Consider the following 26,088-nt stretch of genomic DNA (forward strand, 5'->3'; position numbering starts at 1 on the left):
CTGCAACATCACCATGATCTAACTAAACTATAAATCCCAAAAATTCACAAAGTGTAGCCATAGCAGTTAAAGTGATATAGAATTGATAGTATTGTATTTGAATTAAAAGTAGCCCTAATCTTCCCAGGAGGAAGACCAAAAACTTTCAAAGAGTGTCCTCTGGTGGATGAAAACTGAAATTCTAAACAGATTTGAGACAGATGTTAGTTTCCTTAAATAACTACTAGGGCCCCTTCCACATAGCAGAATAAAATCCCACATTTTCTGCTTTGAACTGGAATATATGGCAGTGTGGACTCAGATAACCCTGTGAGACAGAAACATGGAAACCTTTGCTTTCTAATGGTTCAAGATAGACAACAATTGTTTCATGAACAAAATTATTTAAACTTTTGGTCTATCTGTATGAGCTGAAACATAAAAGAGATTTGGGTTCAACTTCCAATATATCTCATCATGTAAGCATGTAAAAATACAGTTATTCCAAAATTTGAAATCCAAAACATTTTTGATCCCTAACATTTCGGCTAAAGGATACTTGACCTGTATATGTATCATCTTCTGAAAACAGCTCCATTATCTTTAATAGTCAGTCTGGAGCCCCGGTGGCAAAGTGCATTAAAGCGCTGAGCTGCTGAACTTGCAGACCGCAAGGTCCCAGGTTCAAATCCCAGGAGTGGAATGAGCGCCCACTGTTAGCTCCAGCTTCTGCCAACCTAGCAGTTCGAAAACATGCAAATGTGAGTAGATCAATAGGTACCGCTCCAGTGGGAAGGTAACGGCGCTCCATGCACTCATGTCGGCCACATGATCTTGGAGGTGTCTACGGACAATGCCAACTCTTTGGCTTAGAAATGGAGATGTGCACCAAGCCCCAGAGTCAGACATGACTGGACTTAACGTCAGGGGAAACCTTTACTTATAGTGAGTCTGGGAACAGTGGAGGAAGCAAACCTAGATGTGTGTATCTTGCCCAACAGAGTTCATTTGAAGTTATTGGGAATACAGTGTATCTGAAACCCAAAGTAAATTCAGTTCGCTGGGCCCTTCCACACAGCCATATAACCCAGAATATCAAGGCAGATAATCCACAATATTTACTTTGAACTGGGTTATCTGAGTCCACACTGCCATATAATCCAGTTCAATGTGGATTTTATACAGCTGTGTGGACATGGAAGTAATATTTTGCCACTGCTTACCTGTTAGAAAATTTCTTCAATGAACTATTTATTTATTTATTTACAACATTTATATCCCGCCCTTCTCACCCGAGGGGACTCAGGGTGGCTTACAATAATTGGCAAAATTTAATGCCCAAAATGCAATAATAAAAACAAAACAATATAAATAGATCTATTAATAACATTGTTAAAACACATTATAAAAACCTTAAAAACATATATATAATTAATTCCATTCGTCCGAGATCCTCATGCTTCATCCTTAAATCAGGCCATGTCAACTTTCAGGCAACAGTCAAGCTTATGGGTGCATCCACACTGTATAATTAATGCACTTTGATACCACTTTAACTGCCATGGCTCAGTGTAGAGAAAGATTTAGTTTTACAGCCCTTAGCCTTCCCTGCTGAGGAAGGCTGGTGCCTCACCCAACTACATATCCCACGATCCCATAGCATAAAGTGGTGTCAAACTGCCTTGATTCCAAAACACCTGGAGAGCCCAAGTTTCCCCATGCCTGGTGTAGATGCACTCTATATTTCCTATCTCTACGCTTTTCGAATGTTTATGTCTGAAAGGAGAATTGAGTAGCGCAGGCGTATTAGCGACGTTACCTGCCATGCGCAGGAGCCTTGCGAAAGGGGACAGCGCAGGCGCCGCTGGGTCCTAGCGCCCTCGGGTTGGCGGCCACGTCTCCCGGAAGATGGATCCGGTCGCCCTTCCTAGACCGAGGCCTGGCGGCGATTGTCGGCCTTCTCCCTGACTCGGCCTCCTCGTCGTTTGGGGCCCGATCAGGGCACCTGGCTCCGAGCACCGGGGCCAGAGACAAGGACAAAGTGAGGCAGAGAGGTAAGCAGAGGCCCACAAGAGGAAGAAGCAAAGATCTGACCAGGAAGAGGGAAGCTGGTGAGAATTGAGATCATACTGGTTTAGCATCTCTTATCCCAAGTGCCCCCAAATCCAGAATTGCCCCCATAAGTAGCTGAGAGAGTCCCACCTTGGCTTTGTGATGCTTCGATATACACAAACTTTGTTTCATGCACAACACGATTCAAAACATGGTGCCTAAAATTACCTGCAAGCTCTGTGTATATATATGAAATATAAAGTGATTTCGTGTTTAAACTTGGAAGAGCTTTTCCAGGTATGAAAAGTAGTCGATTAGTGCAAACAGGCTGGTGATAAAAGTAGACTCTAAGGCCCCATCTACTCTGCCATATAAAAATCCAGATTATCTGCTTTGAACTGGAATATATTAGTCTACAATGCCATATAATCCAGTTCAAAGCAGATAATCTAGATTTTATACTGCAGTATAGATGGTAGATGCAGGATAAATGTAGTTTCTGGTTACTAGAGAGTTACTATTAAAAACAGCCCTAACGAATACTATATAGCTCATGATGTTATCAAGCAATTTAATTGCTCGATCACAATGATATACCACACCACAAACTCTGCATTAACTTGATATTAATATCAAAATACAGTCATTAAAAGCCAATTAATACTAACAAAGACATATTTAATGTGTTGTCGAAGACTTTCATGGCCGGAACCACTGGGTTGCTGTGAATTTTCCGGGCTGTATGGCCCTGTTCCAGAAGAATTCTCTCCTGACGTTTCGCCCACATCTATGGCAGGCATCCTCACAACCTCTGAGGATGCCTCCCATAGATGTGGGCGAAACGTCAGGAGAGAATGCTTGTGGGACTTGGCCATACAGCCCGGAAAACTCACAATAACCCAAAGAAATATTTAACTTAATGTAACACAGATTTACTGAACAATATTTTGAAAACTGATTTTACTGTATTATAGAAATTGATTCTATTTTAATTTTTATTTAAAGTCTTATTTCTTTTATTTGTGTTATTTTCTTTGAGTTGATTGAAAGTTCTGGTTTCTTGAGTCCCAGTTAACTGAGAGTCAACTATATGTGCAAATATACACACCCTCCGCTTTCTTAATTGATTAGTATGGAATTGTAAATGTTACATGGTATTTTTTTGAGTCGTATTTTTGGTTTAAATATGGATCTGCAAGGTTTTAGGTGGGATGGTTATTTGTTTATGTGTTTTTGTATGGCATTGAATGTTTGCTGACTTTATTATTCACTGCCCTGAGTCTCTTCGGGGCAATAGGACGGTATATAAATAAATTATTATCATTATTATTGTTATTATTATTGTATACCTTCTGTGTTGGAGTGACTTTTCCCTAGCATTATGCCTACAGGTTTGTTTCATATTTTGTTTTGTTTTGTTTTTGTGGTCATGGCCTTCCAGAGCACTAGCAAATCCACCCACCCACTCAGGCACAGATTAGGCAAAGGTATGACTTTGTAATGTGTCAAGTATAATACGATATGTTTCAGTGTAACAAGACCATATTTAAATGTTGCCTAAGAGTCACTTCTGAAAGTGTTTCTCCTCTAGATGCAACTATCTTCTGGTATACATTGTGTAGGCAAGCAAAAATGTGGTTGGACCAGTCACCAATATGTCTGGCTGTAGTTGTCCTGATGATAGAGAATGGAAAAGTTATTCTCATGAGTCAGAGATAAGGGGATACACATATCTGTGACTGTTTAGTTTACATTTGCCTCTTGGGCCAAACCTAATTACCATTGGGTTGTTCTGAGTTTTCCAGGCTGTATGGCCATGTTCCAGAAGCATTCTCTCCTGACATTTTGTCCACATCTATGGCAGACATCCTCAGCAACCCATTGATTCCAGCTACAAAAGCGTTCAACAACACATTAATTTCCATTGTATGTTAGAGAGATTATTTAGCTCCACCTTCCAGAATACGCCTTCTGTCTTACGGAATTGTATAATCATAGTCAAATCTGGTCTGACATCTTGCCATGCAGGAACACAAAACTAAAACACTCCTGACGGATGCCCATCCAACCTTTGTTTAAAGATCTCCAGGGAAGGAGAAATTCACCACCCTCAAAGGCCGCTAGCTGCATTTTTTACCACCTTACTCTATCTGCTTCTTGAATTGGATCTTAACTTGTATTTGATGCATTTCTAATATTCAAAAAGAAATCTTAAATATTAAATCTAAACCAAGCATATCATAGAATTGGGAGAGACCCCAAGGGCCATCCCGTCCAACCCTTTGCCAAGCAGAAAAAGCACAATCAACACATTCCCGACAGAGGGCCATCCAGCCTCTGCTAAAAAACCTCCAATGGAAACCTCAACAACACTCTGAGGAAGCAGTGTGCTCCACTGCTGAACAGCTCTCATCATCAGGAAATTCTTTCAAATGTTTAGGTGGAATATTCTTTCCTTCAGTTTGAATCCATTGCTCCATTATGTCCTAGTCTGCAGAGCAGCAGAAAACAAGCTTGCCCCCTCCTAAATGTGGCATCCTTTCCAATATTTAAACTTAGCTATCATGTCCCCTCTCAGCCTTCTCTCCTGCAGGCTAAACATATCCAGCTTTTAAGCCACTCATCATAGCACGGTTTTCAAGCTTTTGGTCATTTTGGTCTCCCATCTCTGGATCTGTTCTAGTTTGTCAATTTTTGAGTTGTGGTACTGAGAACTGGCTATAGTGTTATTGCAGATGAGCTCTGACAAAAGCAGAAGAGAGTGGGGCTATAACTTCCCTTGATCTCAACGTTATATCCAAGTCTAGAATTGCATTGGCTTTTTAGCTGCTGCATCACACTGTTGTCTCACGTTCAGCTTGTGGTCTACTAAAAATCCTAAATCCCTTTCACATGTACCATTTTCGAGCCAGGTATCAACCATCCTATATCTGTGTATTTATTTCATATAAGGGATTCTCAGCCTGGATATGTTTGGAGTTTGGATGTGATTTCTATAGATAGAATCAACTCCTTAGCACAGTGATATGAAATTGGCTTTTAGTTGTGACAAAATGATAGAATCATAGAATCATAGAGGTGGAAGAGACCACATGAGCCATCTAGTCCAACCCCCTGCCATGTAGGAAAAGCACAATCAAAGCACCCCCACCAGATGGCCATCCAGCCTCTGTTTAAAAGCCTCCAAGGAAGGAGCCTCCTCTACACTTTGAGGCAGAGAGTTCCACTGCTGAACAGCTCTAACAAAAAAAGAGATAACATCTAAATGGCCTAAGATTGTCTTTGTTTTTTGATATTTGGTCTTGACAGTCTGTGTAATGTCATCTCCCCTTGTTTGTATCTTTCTTTCCCAAGGATGACTATTTGATGGTTGAGATCCATTATAACGCACCACCTCCAGCATGTCTTGGTTTACTGATTTGGCTGGAAAGGCAGAGGACCTTCTCAACCGGGTGGATCAAGGTGCTGCCTCGGCATTAAGCAAGAAAGAGAACCTTGGCCCTGCAACCTATAGCAATAGCCACTTGGATGAAGTCGGTGACTACCCCAAAGTGCACCAACAGGCGAGAGAGCAGCAGCAGTTTCAGGCATCATCTAAATCAAGCTTTATCTCCTCAGCAGCAGATAACATCAAGCACCAGAAGGCAACCATCCTGGCAGGAACTGCCAATGTTAAGTTAGCATCCAGAACGTCTGTGGAAGTCTCTCCTTCCGTAGAAGTAGTTTCGGTGGCCAGACCATCTTCCCAGTTTGTGCGAAGGAAAAAGTCTGAACCCAATGATGAACTCTTGTTTGACTTTCTCAATAGCTCTGAAAAAGAACCAAATGGGAAAAAGGATCTTAAAATAGAGAAAAGCAGAGCAGCTGTTACTCAGAACCATTCCCGGTCTTCCAGCGTCAGTTCCGTGTCGGCAAGTTCACAGAGCCTCAAAATGGGAGAAGACGCTTCAGTTCCAAGCCAAGGCAATGGTATAACTGCAGTTGTTACAGGATATGTTTAAATGAATAGTATAAATTGTGTTTGTTGTGAGAGAATTCTGATCTTTTTTATGATGATTGCAGGATGGATGTTCTGTTTTTGTTATCTGAAGCAATGCTAAGAGTATGAGGGTATATGTTGAGGTTCCTGTTAAATTTTGATACCAACTCTGTAAGGATTGCTATGGATCAGCTGAAGAGTGGGCCTTATTTTCATTCAAGGCTTCTCATTGGTCAAATAAGTACACAACTTCCCAAAGATTATTTCCAAGTATTGTAACCCTAAAATTACAATGAGAAAGAAGGGTAACTACCCCTTTAATCTTAACACTATATCTCATAGTCACTGAGAGAACACTATTGTAGATTTCATTAAATACCTCTACTCCAGCATTTTTTTAACCTAGCATTCTTTTGATGTGTTGGATTAAAACCTCCATCATCCACAGCCAACATTGTTTTTGTCCATACTGACCGAGATGACAAGAATCACAGTCAAATATACCTGAAGGACACCAGATTAGAGAAATCCCCTTTTTGCTTCATAAGTTTGGCTGTGTTTATAATACCTCCAGGCAGGGAGTTTCCAGATTTTTCGAAGGACCATCTGTTAGGACAAAGAAAATGTGATGCATTCTGAGTCAATAGGTAAGAATCTTTCACTTGGGAACACTCTCTTCTCTCTCCTGTCTACCAGATGACACTGCAATAGTTTTTTAGTCTCCTGAATTAAGTATAAGATCTCTTACCTGTAGATCAGTGGTTCTCATCCTGTGGGTTCTCAGATGTTTTGGCCTTAAACTCCCAGGAAACATAACAGCTGGTAAACCGACTGGGACTTCTGGGAGTTGTAAGCCAAAACAGCTGGGGACCCACAGGTTGAGAACCACTGCTGTAGATAGTCATAATTAATCAGTCTTGTCTAGATATACCTTTTTATTCCTTTGAAATAATTGAAAGGCACTGGAAAATCTGCCTTACATTTTCTGTTGAAGTGGCAGGAAAGTTTTCCTCCAGCAGATCATATAGTTGCTAATTTCTCTTTTATTCATTGATGGCTTAAATTTGTAAATGTGAAGGAAGGTTTTACTTGAGCCCCGGTGGCGTAGAGGGGTAAAGCCTTGTGACTTGAAGGTTGGGTTGCTGACCTGAAGGCTGCCAGGTTCAAATCCCACCCGGGGAGAGCATGGATGAGCTCCCTCTTGCAGCTCCAGCTCCATGTGGGGTCATGAGAGAAGCCTCCCACAAGGATGGTAAAAACATCAAAACATCCAGACGTCCTCACAGACGGCTAATTCTCTCACACCAGAAGCGACTTGCAGTTTCTCAAGTCGCTCCTGACATGAAAAAACAAAACAAAACTTGAATCCAAGGGACGTAAAGTAAGAACTGTTAAGATGTTTGATAATTGTTAAGATGCAAGGTGAATTTTGAAATTTGTATTAGATTTAGCATTGCTTGGCTGTCACAGCTAACTTAATGTATTTATAAATTCAGTATATTATTGAATAATTGATTTGTGGCGCAAGCCACTGAAATCTAAAAGAATGGTGGATCCAAAAGAAAATTGAAGGAGAAAATTCATGCACATATTCTTAATGTAGTGAGAAGCCTGGTAGTATGGATGTTGCTTGATAATTGAAAAGAGACAAAACTTGTTGGAGTTGGTTATATGCAAAACGGCTTTTGCCTTCCCTATTCCACAGCCTTTCATGTGACTGTCTCGCTTTTCATTTGACACTGTCCTTCAGGAATTAGATTTGGGGTGGAAATAGCTTTGTTGTCTACAAAAATGCAAAACTGTGATCAGCCTACTTGTGATGCTGTACAGGACAAGCTTCCCTTATCTAGAATGGTGATACCTTTGTTTTCTAATAGTTCAGTGTACACAAACTTTATCTCATTCATAAAATGATTTAAAATACTGTACATAAAGTTACCTTCAGGCTATGTGTTTAAGGTGTATATGAAACATACTCGAATTTCATGTTTAGACTTGGGTCCAAGATATATCATTATGTATAGGCAAGTATTTTAAAATCCTAAAACAAAATCCAAAACATGGACCACTTCTGGTCCCAAGCATTTCAGAAGAGGGATGTTCAACCTGTACAATATGAGACCGACCAAGACTTCTTTATCTGCCAGGACGGACAGACACTCATATCCATTCACTTGTTTTTGTAAGTACAAAAAATATGAAGTTGATCCTGACTAAGATAGACTCTAGCTGGGTTTGTAACAAGCAGCCTTGGTACCCTTTCTGTGGAGATTGGAACTGTTTCTGTTTTGAAATATGAATCCCAGAATTCTTCAGATAATATCACTAATAACAATACCAACACAATTAACTTTGTTTATATTTAGTTATGGATTCAGAGGAATAGTATTGCAATAATAACATTTTAAAATTGGTGTCTTCCAATCTCCTGATTGCTATAGTAGTTATTCGTATAGAATTGCTTTTGGGTTGCAATCCTATATTTGCTTATGTGAGAGTAAGGCTCATTAAACCCAGTAGGGCTTGCTTCAAAGTAAATACAGGATTTTGCAGTGTTGAAGAAAGAGAAACAAGAAAGGTTCATATGCAAGTATGTTTTTCTTCATACAGAAACTCCTGATAGTTCCAGTTCTGGCCTAGAGACAGAGGCGGAGGTTAAGAAAGAGTCCCTTCAAGGTGCAGAAGCTAATCCCAGCCTTGCCATTAATGACAATACATCTCATGAGTTGTCCAATCTTCGCCTGGAGAATCAGCTTCTGCGGAACGAAGTGCAATCTTTAAATCAAGAAATGGCCTCATTAATTCAGCGAGCCAAAGAAACCCAAACAGGTAGGGAAAGGTCTAAAATTTTGACATCTTGAAGATTCTGCGTACCAGTATTATGTCGTGGCTGAAAAGATTTCATGGGGCTGTGTTGGTAATATTACTAAACTGATCTCTCTGAAGTGCCCTGAATACAGGAAACATGCAATGAAACTGGAAAATAGTGATGATTTTGTTTGAATCATGCAATAAGTGTTGGGAAAGTCAAGAGGTTTTCTCCAACTCTATTGTCATAGAATCATAGAGTTGGAAGAAACCTCGTGGGCCATCCAGTCCAATTCCCTGCCATTCACATTCAAAGCACCCTTCCAGTTCTTTAACTGGAAAATAGACTGTAGATGATGATGATAACAACAATATATAGTAATATTTTAAATTATGTTTTTATCCCACCTTTCTCCAGGTATAGGGACTTATGTTGGCTAACAATAAATCTAAAACAATACTAAGTAAAAACAATGTAAATTCTTTAAAATATGAATGTAAAATATTAAAAAGAAATTAAATAATTAATGGTATTAAAACAAATAACTATGACATTGAAATCTTAATCACACCACTATCAAAAGCTCAATTTTTATCTGTTTATAAATGTCTGATGGCAGAGGAATGGCCTCTCTGGGGAAAGAACTCCAAATGGACTGAGTAAATGAAATGTGTGCAGTTGTTGACTTAGCAAGTTGCCTTTGATTCAATAGGTCTTTTGTAGTCAGAATCAACAATTGGATTTCGATTCCAAATATTTCTCTTAATCTGGGTTTGAAACAGAGTCTAATTCTTTGGCATGGAATGTATCTGCTTAGTGTTTAAAACTGTTCCAATGGAAACAAAACAATCAAAATGTGAACAGAAGAGGGAGATGGATGCAATAATACAAAGAAGGGAAGAAATTACCTAAGTCTATAGTCTGTGCTTAATTTAGGAAACTGGTGGTTTTGCTCATATCTAGAAGAATTTGAAGAGGATTGCTCTGAAAACCTGGTACAATAAAGTTTAACCATATTACAGATAGACAATTACTCTTTGCCAAAAATGAGCAAATATACCTAAAATCGCTAAAAGAGAGGGAGAAAGAAATGCACTTCTGCAATCATCTGGAATTATTTAGCAAATATATGGTGAAAGAAAAACAATGTGGGCTTCAAAGGTGCTCATGTCCCTTTAATTCACTGTGAAGAAACACTTAGACATTTATGGGGCTTGTTTCCAAATCGTACCAAATCCATCTGGACAAATTTTCCAGTAATTTTCCAGTAATTTTTTAGGAAATTGCATTTTCTATAAAATGCAATTTTCCAAGCCCTGTACCAGAGTAATTTGATACATCTTGATAGTGTTGATCTGTACATAATATTCTATTCCTAGTAAACAATGTGCTTCCACTTATTTTTCAGAATTTCTTATTGAATTTGGTACCTTTTGGAAACAAACTCCACATTTCTATTTAATGGCTGTGTGCCTGAATTTTTTTTATGATAGCTGTGTCTTTTTATAGATGAAAATTATAGCATCAAATGTAATAAAATATATCTAACAATAATAAAAAGGAAACTGGGAACCTTATATTTAGATGGTCAAGCCCTCAGTAGTTTGATTTCTTGTTTGAATCTTGATTTCTTATTGGTGTTCAGAATCACGCTGAACACTTCAGAAAGGCAGCTCTTAAACAGACTTGTGAACAATTATGCTGACATTTGCTGATCTAAATTTTGCAGAATTAAACAATGCCCGAGCAAGGGTTGAAAAGTGGAATGCTGATCACTCAAACAGCGACAGACTCGTACGGGAACTTCAGGCTCAAGTTGATGATCTGACAGAAGCTGCTGCTGCCAAAGATTCCCAGTTGGCTGTCCTGAAGGTTAGGCTGCAGGAAGCTGATCAGCTTCTGAACTCACGCAATAAGGCACTGGAAGCACTACAGAGTGAAAAATCACGGTACCCCCAAAACCTGTTTGCCATTTTATTATTTGAAAGAGCTTTATGGAAATGGTTGTCTTTACTGTGTCTCTTTTGCATCTGAGAAAATTTTTACATTTCTGTATAATCTGATTTTCAACTTCATTTGCAATGGCCAATGACTTCAGTAGCAAACCTTGTTCTTAATAGAAGAATGCTCAATATGAATGTTGTAAATGTACCAGTGTCTATTGAGACTCCTGATTTAGACAGAGGTCTGGTGTAGTTTTCACAGAGCTTTGAGACATGTCTTTCCTGGGTGTCAAATGCCAGAATCCTCCAGCTAGCATGATTACTGTCCATAGTGACGATTCTGGGATTTCCTCCCCAGCTTTTCCAATCTTTAGGTTTTAATAGTTTTCATTATTTTGAGAACTGGTTTGCAAGAGTCATGAAAACTGACATGGTGACAGCCACTCAGACTGAAGCTTCTCCTGGTTTTGAACCACAGAAGTTGCCAAGGATATATCAATAGCGATTTTATCAATTTAATGTGGGACTCATCCCAGAATAAGAGTTCCCATGCTACTTGTGGGTCATTTAAAACTGATTTAATTTCTTTCTGAATTTGGAGCATGTTTCTGAAAGTCTATTGGCTGGAACACAAGAAGTCTTTAGAGCCTCCAAAAGGCTATCACCTTTTAGAAGTATGTTTCCATGAAGTAGAAACATGGGCACAAATATGGGCACAGTCCCATATCTGTGCAAAAAAAAAGTCTGCTATTCTACATCAGATAACTCCAGAAACCCTGTTCTAGACCAATTATTTCCTAAATCCGGTTTCCTGTGCATTGCATTTCAGACCCCAGAAACCCAATGGTAAAGACTCTAGAATATCAACAGCTTTGGGGGACCAAGTTTGGGGAACCAAATTTTCCGAGTTGGATCTTTTCCTTTGGCTTTTTTTTACTCTTCTGCAGATGACAAATTCATTCAGAACGTGCTGTTCTGCATGGCAAATCACTCTAAGGCATGGTAGTTCTTAACTGCTGTAGGCATTATTGTTGTTGTTGTTATAATAATAATAATAATAATAATAATAATAATAATAATATAATAATAATAACTTTATTTTTATACCCCGCCCCATCTCCCCGAAGGGACTCGGGGCGGCTTACATGGGGCCAGGCCCGATAAAACAAACAAAACAGTAACAAAGCGGCATCCAAAAATTCACTGTATTTCATAATATAAATATAAATTATATTATGAATATATTTCATAATATGAATACAACCATCACTATTTGGGGGACTAAGGAAGGGAAGAAGTGGTTTGGGGGCAGGAATAGAGCTGAAAGGAAATGAAATGTTGTGTATAGGCAGTTCAGTTGTATATAGAAAATAAATGCTTTACCTTATTTCTATATCAGCTAATCTTTATTTCTGCTTCTCAAGAATACTACAGGATAACAGTGAAGGAACGAGTATGCACAATCAAGCTCTTCAGACCCTTCAGGAGAGGTTACACGATGCAGAGTCTGCACTTCGAAGGGAGCAAGAAGGCTACAAACAGATGCAGGTCAGAGCTGTGTGTTTCTTTTCACTGAATGGGGAACTGAACTTTGCAAAAGGGGTGGATACACATCAGGCTCTCCTTGCTTATCTTTCATCTTTCATGGGAGGAAAAAATCTCTGTAGTCAGAAGTGGAAAAAATGAAAGTTAAACCCCTTGATATCTACTTGCTATATTACTGCATCACAGGGAGATAGATTATTGGTTAGCAGAAGCTAGAATTTTGGGGTCCCCTCTCCTATTCAAAGCCCTTTACCACATCCAGAGATTGACTACTAGATCGTGATCTGCCTTCTTCCCTCTTGTATTCTACCTCTAATGTTGTCATTGTTCCAGAGAATGGAACACTTAAGTATTTTGAACTACAATTCCCAGCCTCCCCCAGAAGCAGGTTGATTGGGAAGTTCTGGGAATTGAAGTGAAAAAAATACCTCTTCCATGTTCTGTTCTGTGCAGATGCGAAAGCTACTGTGTAGCTGTTCCTGCTGCAGATATTAAAGGACAATGTCAGATGAAAATAAGCTAGTACATTCTTAATTTTTTCACATGCAACTCTGCTTATGTTTTAAGCATTTGCACAGTTCCTCACTGGGATAACAAGTTTATCTCCACTAATATTAAAAATAGTTATTCAGTTTAATTTGAATCAAGCTTTTAAAAAAATTCTAAGCTGTTTTTTATTATATATATAAAGTACTTGTTCATATTTTTGTTACAGAAGGCTTACCTTTTATTTATTTTCATTTATAATAATACCAAATAAACCTTACAGAATGAATTTGCTGGACGACTCAGCAAAATGGAAGCTGAACGTCAGAATTTGGCTGAAGCAGTAACTGCAGCTGAGCGGAAATTTGTGGAAGAAAAGCGGAAGGCAGATGAATTGCAGCAACAAGCTAGAATAGCCAAAGCCAACCTGGAGTCTGCTAAGCAAGAGCTGGTTGACTACAAGCAAAAAGCCACGCGAATACTCCAGGTAAAGCATGCAAACTAATCTGGGTCTTATCAGGAAAGATGTGTATGTTATTCTCGTTCTCCTACTGCCTGGTCGGCTGTTTCAAAACAAGATTATTCTTACCTCAAACAAGGAGTGTTGTTGGGTTGGGAGAGGGAACTTTAAAAGGTAAAACAACTCTAGCAACAACCTTTCTCTTTTAAATACAGGCAGTCCCCAAGTTGTGAACAAGATAGGTTCTGTAGGTTTGTTCTTAAGTTGAATTTGTATGTAAGCTGTAATAGATACTTTTTAAGTGCAACTCTAACCAAATAGGGACGGGTTAACACTCCTGTGGTGTTTGTCTTGCTATCTGTGCCCCTGTTCAGAAGATTTCACCTCACTATCTGTCCCTGTGATAATTGGATTTTGAAAAATTTAGCTTGTTGTGGAAACAAAGATTGGTGGGAAAGCTTCAGTAGAGACATCTTTTCCCCATGATAACTCTTTCAGGAGTGAATTTCCCTTCCAAGGGGTAGATTTCTCTCATCTCTTGTTATCTCACCCCTGTTCTTAATTATGAGTGAGAGAACTTGGGGACTGACCTGAATCTTCATGCTTGATGGGTTTGCTCACTATTGTGTGAGTCAGGATTGGAATAGAATCCCTGGAATCCTGAATGGGGAATATTCCAGATCACAAAAGATTGTTGGAGATCCCACTTGTGTAGACTGGGGTACAGATCTTCTGGCCATTCCAGCCATTCTGGCCAGCGGAGAGGGATAATAGGAATTCATGTGATCTGAAAGCCATGGATAGCCATAGGATCTCTGCTGCTATGTTAGACAATGACTTGCGTAAGAACTTCCATCTGCAAAGGTCATATACACCTTGAATAGAATGAAGAGGCTGGACATTAGTGCAACCAATTAATAATGAATTGGTTGCACTAATGTCCAGCCACTCCATCCTATTTAAGGTGTATATGACCTTTGCAGCCCCTTTATCACAGCTAGACTTTTATGATTTATTATTTGAGTTTATTGACTTTATGTTTTTGAAATCTAGTCCAAAGAAAAGTTGATAAACAGCCTAAAAGAAGGCTCTGGAATCGAAGGGCTTGATAGCCAAACGGCAAGCATCATGGAGCTGGAGGAGCTGAGGCATGAGCGGGAGACACAGAAGGAGGAGATGCAAAAATTACGAGCACAAATCCATCAGCTGAGAATAGAACTACAGGTACTGTGCTCTGTAGTGAATGAAGAAGTAGCTTTGCATTTATTGTAATGGCTGACAAGGGCCATTTACTGGTTTTACTCCCTGATATTTTGCTCAATTGATTAAAGGATTTGAAGCTGAGAAGTTTATCTGATGTGGTTAGAGTGTCAGATCAGCACCAGAAAAACCTGACCTCAAATTCCTCAGTCTATTTACATAGTGGTCCCTTGGGCTATTCACATCTGCTCATATTCACCTACCTCACAACTTTTGAAGATAACAATAAGATACCTTCAGGTCTTGCCCCTAAATTATTTGATGAAAATATGGGAAAGCAACCTCAGCTTTGCACTGCCATTCCCTGTGTTAGCTTCCTGTCAGTTAAATTGGGTCTGTTTCCACTCTTGACAAGAAACCACAAGGTTATAAATTATAACAGTCATGATAACTGTGTATTGCCTCCAGTGTTGGAAGCAGTATGCCTTAAGAGTACAAGTTGTTAAGCAAAACAAGAGAGTGTCATGTGTCATGTGGTTATTTATAGGATATGGAAACCCAGCAAATAAGTGAAACCGAATCCACAAGAGAGCAAATTCAAGATTTGCAGGATCAAATTGAAACCCACAAAACAGCTAAACAGGAAGTGGAAGCTGAACTAGAGAGACAGAAACAGGTAAGCTTCAGTCTAATGATTATTATATGTAGAAATCAATCCCAAGCATACACTGGTTCCTTGCCTACCATTGTGAGACAGGCACACCTTGACTTGCTTTTCATTTACTCACTCTGATCCCCTCCCTTTAGTTTTGAATGTCATATGGCCTTTTAACTCTAGAATGGGTCTTACAGGAAAAAGAAAAGAAAAAAGTCATATACAGTAGAGTCTCACTTATCCAAGCTAAACGGGCTGGCAGAAGCTTGGATAAGCAAATATCTTGGATTATAAGGACGGATTGAGGAAAAGCCTATTAAATATCAAATTAGGTTTTACAAATTAAGCACCAAAACATCATGTTATACAACAAATTTGACAGAAAAAGTAGTTCAATACGCAGTAATGTTATGTTGTAATTACTGTATTTACTAATTTAGCACCAAAATATCACGATATATTGAAAAAATTGACTACAAAAATGGCTTGGATTATCCAGAGGCTTGGATAAGCGAGGCTTGGATTAGTGAGACTCTACTGTAGTCTGTATACTCATGCATAAGTCTAGTATTTTTTTGACAAAAATAAATCCAAAAAAACCTGAGTGGATCCTATTGAAACAAACAATGTTTGATGGAAGAATACTATAGAATTATGGTAGAGGAGCTAAAAAAATATCTAGAGAGAAGATTTTTGGGGATGTAAATGAAACTGCGGATGTAGGTAATATAGATATAGAATTGTGCTGTTTTAAAATAGTTAAAACAGAAGCCATTAAAAGACATCATATAAAAATCCAGCCTATTATACACATACCAGGTCCCCTAAATAACCATTTTTAGAAAGTATCATTTTTCTGCTGGTGCAAAAAAAAGTGGAGCCCTCTTCCTAAGGCTTTTCAGCCTGCATTTCTAATAGTGTCTTGGGTATTATTTGTAGGTGGGGTAAAGTTGGGTGAATTTGATGTCTGTTTTTTGCATTGAAATTGTTGTTTTATGTCTCTCTTGCTAAATTATAATTGGTAAGGATTCTGTGGGTAAGCAACTAGAGTCGCTGTCCTCAGAGGTCTAGTGTTCATCCATGAAGGGAAACTATTGGAACATTTCACATATATTGCTTGAACCCATGATAAGGTTACTGAACAATCTTGTAATCTATCCAACCAGTCATTGGTAGGATGGTAATTGTTTTTCCTGTACCTTTCAGATTTTATTATTGTTCTATCATGAATAGTTGTTGCGAGATAGCAGGATAGGTGCTTAGTTTGCTTTACCAGATGAGAGCTAGTCTATCCCATAGGATTACCTGTCCCTCCAGAAAGTTCATATTAACTAGGTAGTGACAGAATAAACTAATGAAAAGGCAAAAGATCCATGTTTGCTATACGAATATAGTTGCATAATGTTTATTATATATGTTTGTTATAAAGCCATATGGTGGTGTTCTGTTACAGCTGTGTTCTTGATGGACAGTCTGTTTTCAACTTGTCCTTTTGCTCTTAGGTGAAAATGCTATTAAGTTCACTCGAGTCTAAACTTTCAAATGGGCTTATTTTGGCACTTAATTGTCTGCCTTAATTCACCTGAAACTTCTACCTTGTTTGCTGCTATATTGTTCCAGGACTGGATGTAGTGCCAGACCTCTACAAGACTTCCTTTGGTGCCAAAGATAGGCAGCACACATTACTGCTATAGAATAAGCTTTATTGGTGGTAATCAGATGGCCAGCTCTTTCGTTGGTGGTTATAGTATCACCCATCCCATAAGCAGTGGTAAAATCCCCCCATCCAAATATCTTCTATCCAGAATATTCACTGGATCACAATCAAATTCATTCCCCATTACTGGATATATAGGAGACCTGGGTTCAGGAGCATTCCCACAAGGCAGAGGCTGATGGAAGATTGTCTCCCAAGGACAGAAGTGCAGAAGAAAATAAAGAAAATCAGAATGTACACACGTCACCCATTTCCCCCATAACTGTGTGAACAAGTTAGCAAAAAATACAAAATCTCTTCCTCAGTCTGTCCTCAGCCTTAATTTCTTTTCCCAGTCTGCATAGCAAAGACAAAAAAAAATCATCAAGGTCACTGATACAAACAAACCCTTTGATGCCAATGGACAGCTGTTCATGTTTGGCCATGATACTAATGACACAAAATCCCCGCTGCCAGTGGCAGAGGCCTAGCAGCTATGTCTTATTTCAGAAGTTTGGTAGTGAGTCTGAAATTGGAAAGCAGTTTTTCCATTTTTTGTGAATCTGCAGGTACTTCATGTCCAACCCTAAATATTTTTCTGCCTGAGACAATTAACAAGATGGTGTCTTCTTTCCCATTTCCTATACAGAAGCTTACTGGATTGCAAGTTGAACCTTATTTCAGCCACCATACTTAGAGAAAAAGAGTAGTGTTGTGCTGTGCCCCTTGAGTTCTCAGATGTGCAGTACCAGCAGCCCCCCCCCCCTCCTGTGTGCCAAGGGAGTGGTATCATATTTGTGTTCATTAACTATATATATTTTTTTCTTTTCTGGAAACAGACAACTAATGTCTCATGGATCAGTACTCGTCCACAGGCTGTTGCTTTGAGTATCATTCATTTTGAGAGTTAGGATAAACCTGCATTGGCACAGGAAGATCCTAATGCAAAGCACCTAGATTAATGATCTTTAGCAAAATCAAGTAAAGTAAAGCTGTAGAGAGAGAATGTTCCCTCCCTAATGTATTTAGGGATGACAAATCACTTGTAGTGATACATGCTACACTTCCAAAAGAGAAATTGGAGAATCTATTAATTTTGTTTTGTGCCTTCTATATCGCCCCACCACATTTTAAAAAACAGTGTAACTTTTGGAAAATGTTTGCTCTGTACCATGCAGAAAACCTTACAAATGCATGGAAATGCCCGAAGACACTTCACAAACACTCCAGAACTTTTATTACATGCAAATACCTTTGTTTTCTTCTCAGTTTTTCAGCAAAGATGCACATAAAGTCTTTGGAAGCATTCTTTTAGCTGTGGCTGAGGAAATCTGGTGTCAGACCAATGGGACATATTGGAGCACCTTCCATGTTGATCACTTAACAATAATATTTTATCAAATATTCATTGTTAAAAACACTTCTTTTCCTAGGAGCTTCGCTATACCGAAGAAGAACTGTACCGGACAAAGAATACTCTCCAGAGTCGAATATCAGACAGAGAGGAAGAGATTCAGAAACTGAGAAACCAGGTAAAAGGTTATTTTTTCATGAATACTGTTAGTTGATATATTGTCAGCAGGCACTGAACAACCAGAAGTTTGCTGTGAGAGTACATCAATGGTGGATGCTTTGCCATTAATGCATCAGACTAGTATGGCATCATTGTGTGGCAGTTTTACAAGGTCGTTAGGCCTTCTCTGCCAAAGAGTGCTGCCATCTTACCAATCTGCAACCCCCATGATTCCATAGCAGTGAGCCATGGTAGTTAAAGTGGTGTCGTGCTGCATTAATTCTACACCCTTAATCTATGAATGATTATGCTGCTAACAGTTTTGTTTGGAAAGTATCAGTCCTTTCTTAGCATTCATATCACCCAGAGAATGGTCTTGTTTAGTGTTTTTACATGAGTACAAAGAGATAACATTGAAACTGGCACATTGGATCATGCAAGGTGAGTTTGGGTGGGATTTTGGTAATTGAATCATGGGAACAGCATCCCAATCTCAGCAATAGCCATAAAAATGAGTTATCATGACATAATGCCATTGCAGTTCACTAGCAGGATTTGAGCTGCCATTGTTCTTTCCTCAGTCCTCTTATTCCTCCTTGTTTTTCAGCTCACAAACAAAACATTGGGCAGCAGCAGTCAATCAGAGTTGGAGAATCGGCTGCACCAGTTGACAGAGACACTAATTCAGAAGCAGACCATGCTGGAGAATCTCAGCACAGAGAAAAACTCCTTAGTCTACCAGCTGGAGCGGTTGGAGCAGCAGATGAAGGCTGTCCAAGGCCCTTCGACAAATGGCCCCACCATTAACATGGCAGGAATTGAGAGCAGTGAAGGTAGGTGTATGTGTTATGCAGGTATGAATATGTTAATGAAGAATTTATGCTTTGTAAGTCATTTTCTGGAAATGTAGTTGTAGTGATGGTTTTTTTGCTGCAACATTTTGTAATGTTGCTTCACTTTTCCAGGGTGCTCTATTCCATTCTCCTTCCCACCTAGATTTACATTTTTCCATTTTTCTATTTTTGGTGTCTAATGCAGAAAAAATTATGACACTCCCCCAGGCACCTGTTTGTTGTAAAAAGTATAAAATAATAAGTAATGGATAATGGAAAATATCTTGCCTGGCATTTCAAGCCTTCCATCAATATTTCTTGTCTCAATATTACCAACAGCACACTCAGCAGTATAAGAAAATCATTCATATGATGAAATCAGGTGTTGTAGAACTACAACACTCAACAAAATGAGGGATGATGAGAAATGCAATCCAACAACATCTGGAATGCCACATACTCTCCATCCCTTGAAGCACAACCTTAATCTGTTTACAGACATAAGTCCCTATGTGTTCATTGGGGCTTACCTGCCAAGTCAATAGGATTGTAGCTGTGGTTATAATCATGTCAGTTATTATGTTAAAACTTTAGGTTTTAACTCTAGCTCTTTTTTTTTTTACTCCAGTGCCATTACAAAGAGTGGAAATGTATGCAGGATGGGTAATCACTTGATCAAGAGGCTAAAGCAATTCTTCTGCAAGGAAAATTAAATTTGGGGATTTTTATTTTTAGAAAAGGCAAATAGGAGAGAGCTATGAGAGAGGAGATTAAAATTATGCATATTGTGGAAAAGAAACCAGATAGGGGGAGACCCTTTTCTTCATTTTTGTCTCCTATAACCTGGAGTTATCTAGTGAAACTGAATTGTGGGAGATATGGATAAAAAAGAAATGCCCATGTTGTTGTTTTCTCAATATTTTTGTTCTAGGTACTCGTATGCGAAATGTTCCTGTTCTTTTTAGCGATGTTGATATGAACGTAGCGGGAATGTATGCCAAAGTCCGTAGAGCTGCCAGCAGTATAGATCGGTTTAGGTGAGGAAATGGTGCTATTTTGGGATTTTTCTTTATCCTACCGTCTGAATTAGTTGACAATGCAAAAATAATTTACCAAAAAGGGTTAAATCGGGGTATGAAAAAGCTTGGTTCATGAAAGGTTTTGGATTTCAACTTCCACAAGCCCTAGGCAGCATATACAACAGTTGTTGTTGTTGTTATTTCAATTCAAAAATGTTTTCAGGGCTCTGAGTGTAATCCTCATATATCTATATCAGCAATAGATATAGCTATGTTAGAATTTATTATCACTTATTATTTAATGATAGACACCTCTTTGTTCCATTGGAGGGCCTCAGCAAGAAGAAAGAGTGTGTTTTTGGATTTTTGCAAATTCTCCTTCCTTCTCCAACTTTCTCCAACTTTCCATGTTGTTCAATGTCCTCTGTCCCCAGTTTCTAGAGCAGACTTGGAGGAGGTGCAGCAGGATGCAGAGGCTATGGTAGTGTAGACTCATATTATGCAATTCAATGCAGTCAAATTGCATTATGAAACTGCATTATATAGCACTATAGGAGCCAACTGGAAAAGGCCTTATCTTTCCCCTTCTCCTTTTGTTCTGTGAAAAGTTGTGCTGGATCTCTAGTAGCTCTAAATGCAATGATCATTTAAAATTATTTGGAGTAGTATATATTGTATGATTTCTGTATCCACTGGGGTTATGTTCTTAGGAACACACACACCCTGGGGATACTTGAAAGTGAAGTAAGAACAAAAGTCTATTTTGACTATACATGGGCCAGAAGCATGGCATAGAATTTCAGTGGAGGACCTAGATTGGTTCATAAACACTGGCTATTTTGAGAGTGTGAGTAAGTGAAACCATGGATATCGAGTCCGTGGTAAGGCAGGCTTTTAGAAATATGAATTTACCAGTAGTTTATGGCTGACAGTGGGGGAAATATGAGCAAAGAAATATCTGTGTATATTGCTAATGTTTCTATTGTATTTGGTAACAGCATTCGACTTGGAATCTTCCTACGGCGATATCCCATTGCAAGAGTATTTGTTATTATTTATATGGTGAGTCTATTTAATCTACTTAAAGGGCAACATTTTTAGTCTTTATTACATAATACATAATCTTGATCTGACAGGCATTGAGTGGCACATACAAGAAGTATGAGATATAATTAATTTTGGCAGTTCAGTATTCTTTGTCAGTAGCTTATGCAACCTGGTTCTCATGAACGTGCAGCGCAAGAGAGATTGGAGTAACTTTGAAGCAATTGTTGCACTTGAAAAAAAAAGTATCCTGATGCAGTTCTATATTTGGCTAGAATTTTCAGTAAAAATGAAGGTTAAAGTCCTATGGTTTGCTCTCTAGTATTTTAAGCTATATTTAATTGTGACAACATATATATTATTGACCAAGGGGGCATCTACGAAATGGAGTCCCTACAGCTGTTGTCGCACTGGAACCTAGCATCTGTACTTCCAGGTCAAATAACATGGAATCATGCAATGGTCTTGAAAGATAACATTTCATGAGAAGATTACTTTGGTGAAATATCTGGAACTGCTTCAGCAAAGATGACTGTTTCAAACCCTCACTTCACTCTCCCCCTGTGGACAGGCTTAAGGCAAGTGACACACCATAAGAAGCATTCAAAGGTTCAAGAACCATCAAAGCGACAATTGATTAGTTTGCTTAGGAAAACTGGCAGAAGCCCTCATGTTTTGATTGCATCCCTACAGAAAGCTTCTTATGCGTTTACATCTTTTTGTGTTTCTGTACTTTTTAGTGCCCACATATTTGATCTTAGTGTCAGAAGAGCATGATCTCTTCCTGTCAAGTTCCCAACCTGCCCTGAATGAAGCTACTTTCAAACTAATGCGATTATTATTATTAAACTTCATTTATTTCCTGCCTACTTCCCCATAGGGAGTTAAGGCAACTAACAATGACATGACACAATACAATAGGATTCAAAACAAGACAAATATTTTAAAATAACAAATATTTGTGTCATTAGTGTAAAAGCTAAATATTTAAAATACAATAAAAATACAATTAAGATTACCTAAACAGCTTCCCCAACTCCTACTGACAGCTTCCCCAGCAAAATAGTCCTTCAGGCTGCAGAAATTCTTAGAGACTTATCTGCCTATATCACTTTTCTTTGGAATCAAGAGCTACGTTCATGTTTTGGGTGATACTGTCTAATGTGCTAGGACAAGTTATGGGTTTTCTGCCATTGACTTTCACACTGAGGAATTCTGGAAGTTGTTATCCAAAAGAATATTTTTCCATTTTGCAATGTATTCTCTTATCAGAAGCAACATATTTTATGAGTTATGTTTTAATTCAATTCACGCTTCCTCTGTCTGGTGCATAATAGCAATACATTGGAGACCTTTTGAAGAGCCTCCACAAAGCATGGCACATTTCAAGATTGGAGATGTCCTGTTCATCCACTCAAGTTGGCCTTTTTGCCATTGTCCTAAAATATTAAGCTGTTCCAAAGAGCGAATAAATCCACAGCATGCATCAAATTGCAGTGGGAAGCTGTGTCTGGAGGTGATAAAAGGATTCTTCAACAAAGTGATGTCCTTCGGATCTGTTGGATTACAACTTCCATCGCTCCCAGCCAGCATAGGCTTTTTACTCTGATGACTAGAAATGATAGGGGATGGTAGCCAAAGATATCTAGAGTGCACTGATTTGAGGGAGCCTGTCATAAAGTTATGTAAGAAACCCCTTCCTACATTCATCTGACTTTCTCTTTCTGACGACATAAATGTTTTTCTAGAAAAACCATGCTGTGTCTCTAAGGTTGACATTTTTATAGACTACAAAATAAAATATTTGAAATACTGCAGGGGGCAGAACAGTGCTTCAGTTATTTTTCTTCTCAACTCCTTGCTGGCTGTAGACATTAAATCAAAGGGACTCTGTTCTCTTTTCTGTTAAAAATTGTTCAAACCAATAAGTCCACTCCCACTTAACATTAAAATCTTTAGACAAAGATCCAAGCTCAGTTAGCATCTGTGGTGTGAATCAGCAGGTCGTCAGCCCTTCTACAATGTAATCTATAATCTCTCCAGCAGCCATTGTCGCTGCCCACAGGAGGCTCAAACAAGGTCACTGTAGTATTTGAAAGGCTTTTCACAATGTGCCAGGAACTGCATTTTGCTTTGCGGCCACATAGGCCTTTTGTGTTGACCAATTTAAAGTTGTGCCCTCTTAGTTTAATGAAAAGCTTTAAAAAACAGAATGTGCATATCGAAACTTAACGTTTGCAATAATCTTCAGCTCTGCACGTGTGCAGGGATCTAATGAGACACCATGGCAGATAAAGAAATTATGAAGAAGACAAATGTTGGGCAGTTGGGGGGAACCAAGCTAGCCCTCATTCTGCCTTAAAATGTTCTGGGAACCTTTGATCCTTTCATTGTTTTGGATACTTCCCATTATCTTTTATCATTAGTCACATAAGCAGGAACAGATTCTGGAAGATCTGAAGTTCCTTGTTTTTTCTCTAAAATGACAATGAAGATCAACTAGAATGGCCTTATGTTTGCATAGGTAGAGGAAGAGTGGTTACAAATACTTTCATGCACATGACACGTTCCAGCATGGTTGACACCTTGTGAAAACACCATTGGTACCATTCATTGTTCTTCCTGGTGTTGGGTCGGATGGAGCAGCTCCAGTTTGTACTGATCTCTTCCTGTGGCTCCCAATTCTTTGTTGAGCTTTTGCATCAAGGCGCTTGGATCTCTTACAGTTCATACTTTGGTGGGCTAACTGCTGTTTCTGTTTTGCCAGGCATTGCTTCACCTCTGGGTCATGATTGTCCTGCTTACCTACACCCCAGAAATGCATCATGATAATCCAACTGGGAAGTAAAGCACAACTGTGGAACAGAGCACACCCATAAGTTTACCAGAGCCTTCGCTGACAACGATAACAACCACAAAAATGACTAATAATGATTCATTAGAAAGAAGAACTTTTGGCATTGAATAACAGGACAGCTGCTACATTTCTTCTGTTACTAACTTTGACACTTTAAATTATTCAACAAGCAATCTGAGTTTAGTACTTTTCACTTTCACAAAACAAAAGCAGTTTCCTTGTGGAAAGGCCATTAGGTGAGCCTTGGTCTCTACTCTGTCTTTGTTGCTCTCTTAGTGGTTCAGACAATATGCACACATCTGCATAGAGCAACACTGTTTTTGAGAGTACAAATATATATCTATTACATCCTGTATTTTTGATTCTACAGGAAATGGGCTATAATCAGGGAAGTTAAGCTGTACTTGGAAGCTGAATCAAACATGTATTCCTTTTGTTCTGTTCCAGCACTTTCAGACTTTGTAAATATATAAATTCGACTTTTCTTTAACATGTTCATATATTGCAGGCCTTGTGGCTGCTTGATAAAATTAATGACTTCCTCTGTAAATAGCTTTAAAGAGAAATAAAAAATATATTATGCATTGCTTTAATTTTGATCTTTCAGCATTTGAAGAAGGGTATCTTCCACAATAATGCTGAAACCTAGCGTTATTAATTCTTAATTTGAAGTCACATATAGTTGTGCACATACTATATGTCAGAGTGCCTTCTCTTTGTTTTGTCCTGTTGTATTATCAGCTGCCTTATTAAATCTTTTCTCTTCAGATTTTCATAGCAACCACCTTTTAACATTAATAGAATGGGGGAGGGAGATTTATTTGTAAATTCCAGCTAGACCCAGTTTCATAAAGGTGTCACAAAATCATCATTAAAGCTACCAGGTAACAATAAAAGCAGCAACCTAACTCAAAGTTAATTTTGAAGGCTGTGGATTTAATGTCATTTCTATTGCTTCTATTTCTCTTGCCACTGCCAATTTCCTGTGCCATGTTGACACATCCGCCTTTTTGGGGTTGATTGCTTTCTCTCTTTTCTTGGTATTCATAAGTGAGAAATGGAGACTGGAGTAATGGATCTTCTGATTGTGATTAGCTTTTCCTTCGTTGGAAGACTTGGGTCATTTCATGTCTTCTATATGTCTCCCTATCAGTATACTTAGGAGCCGCGGTGGCACAATGGGTTAAACCCTTGTGCCAGCTGGACTGCTGACCAGCTCTAGTTTGCAGGGACATGAAAGAAGCCTCCCAGCAGGATGGTAACACATCTAGTCGTCCCTGGGGAATATCTCTGTAGACAGCCAATTCTCTCACACCAGAAGCAACTTGCAGTATGTTCTCAATTCGCTTCTGACACAGTAAAAAAGAATCCATACACTTGCCTCCTGCAGCCTTGCTTGCTTATAGGCAACCTTTTATAAATCAGTTTATCCTCATGAAGACCTATCTCAGAAGCTCAAGAAAACAGGTCAGTAGAAGAAACCAGATGCCTGCCATTTTTATGCCAGGAGTGTCTTGCTTTCCCTCAAGATCCTCTTGTGTGCAGAGCTCCTACTCCCTTCATCTCCACGTCCCGTTTGTGAAGGAATTTATAATAATAATAGGCGGTATATAGTTTTATATCTCCTTGAGGGACTCAGAGCTGTTTCCAATACAACAGGAAACACAACAAGTTAAAAACCATGCAGCAATTAAAACATAGTACCATGTAAAATAGATACATAAGACATATAGTCATGTAACAAGGATTTAAAACCAATGACAAAACTCCATCAAAACCCAGACATAGTGACCAGGATTCAGCATTGAAGTGGCCGGCTTTATAGTGCTAGGTGTGTCAGATGTTACAATATATAGTGGGTCAGAGGTGGGTAAAGCACTAAGTAAGAGCATAGCCGGCAGTAGGCTTGATCGATCCACGAAAAATTTGATTCTAAACTCGTTTCAAAACTAGAGGGGGGCAGCTTTTCGTTTCTGATGGTATTTCCGAATTTGGCCCCCCAAAAAATTCGAAATTAA

The 26,088-nt window shown here is 38.8% G+C and overlaps 1 protein-coding gene across 4 annotated transcripts; it reads left to right on the plus strand.

The window, feature by feature from the left end:
* The first annotated feature begins 1,823 nt into the window (after window positions 1-1,823).
* On the plus strand, window positions 1,824-24,663 carry golga5 (golgin A5). 4 transcript variants are annotated; one of them, XM_008111936.3, is made up of 14 exons: window positions 1,824-2,090; window positions 3,473-3,518; window positions 5,386-6,000; window positions 8,621-8,839; window positions 10,549-10,768; window positions 12,187-12,310; window positions 13,077-13,280; window positions 14,307-14,477; window positions 15,001-15,129; window positions 18,238-18,336; window positions 18,925-19,150; window positions 20,082-20,187; window positions 21,168-21,231; window positions 23,981-24,663. In XM_008111936.3, the coding sequence occupies exons 3-14, from the start codon at window positions 5,433-5,435 to the stop codon at window positions 24,059-24,061; spliced, it is 2,211 nt and encodes a 736-aa protein (XP_008110143.2). In that variant the 5' UTR covers window positions 1,824-2,090; window positions 3,473-3,518; window positions 5,386-5,432; the 3' UTR covers window positions 24,062-24,663. The 4 variants fall into 4 exon arrangements, with proteins under 4 accessions (XP_008110143.2, XP_008110210.2, XP_008110091.2 ...); XM_008112003.3 differs by having other exon boundaries at window positions 1,824-2,033; XM_008111884.3 differs by lacking the exon at window positions 3,473-3,518.
* The last annotated feature ends 1,425 nt before the right edge of the window (window positions 24,664-26,088 follow it).

Source organism: Anolis carolinensis, chromosome 1 (genome assembly GCF_035594765.1).
Source record: "Anolis carolinensis isolate JA03-04 chromosome 1, rAnoCar3.1.pri, whole genome shotgun sequence".
Lineage (NCBI taxonomy): Eukaryota > Metazoa > Chordata > Lepidosauria > Squamata > Dactyloidae > Anolis > Anolis carolinensis.

Coding starts and splice junctions, on each gene's coding strand:
- golga5 (XM_008111936.3), top strand. CDS start 5,433: ATGTCTTGGTTTACTGATTTGGCTGGAAAGGCAGAGGACCTTCTCAAC. Junction 14,478..15,000: donor AGCTGAGAATAGAACTACAG/GTACTGTGCTCT, acceptor GGTTATTTATAG/GATATGGAAACCCAGCAAAT. Junction 20,188..21,167: donor AGCAGTATAGATCGGTTTAG/GTGAGGAAATGG, acceptor ATTTGGTAACAG/CATTCGACTTGGAATCTTCC.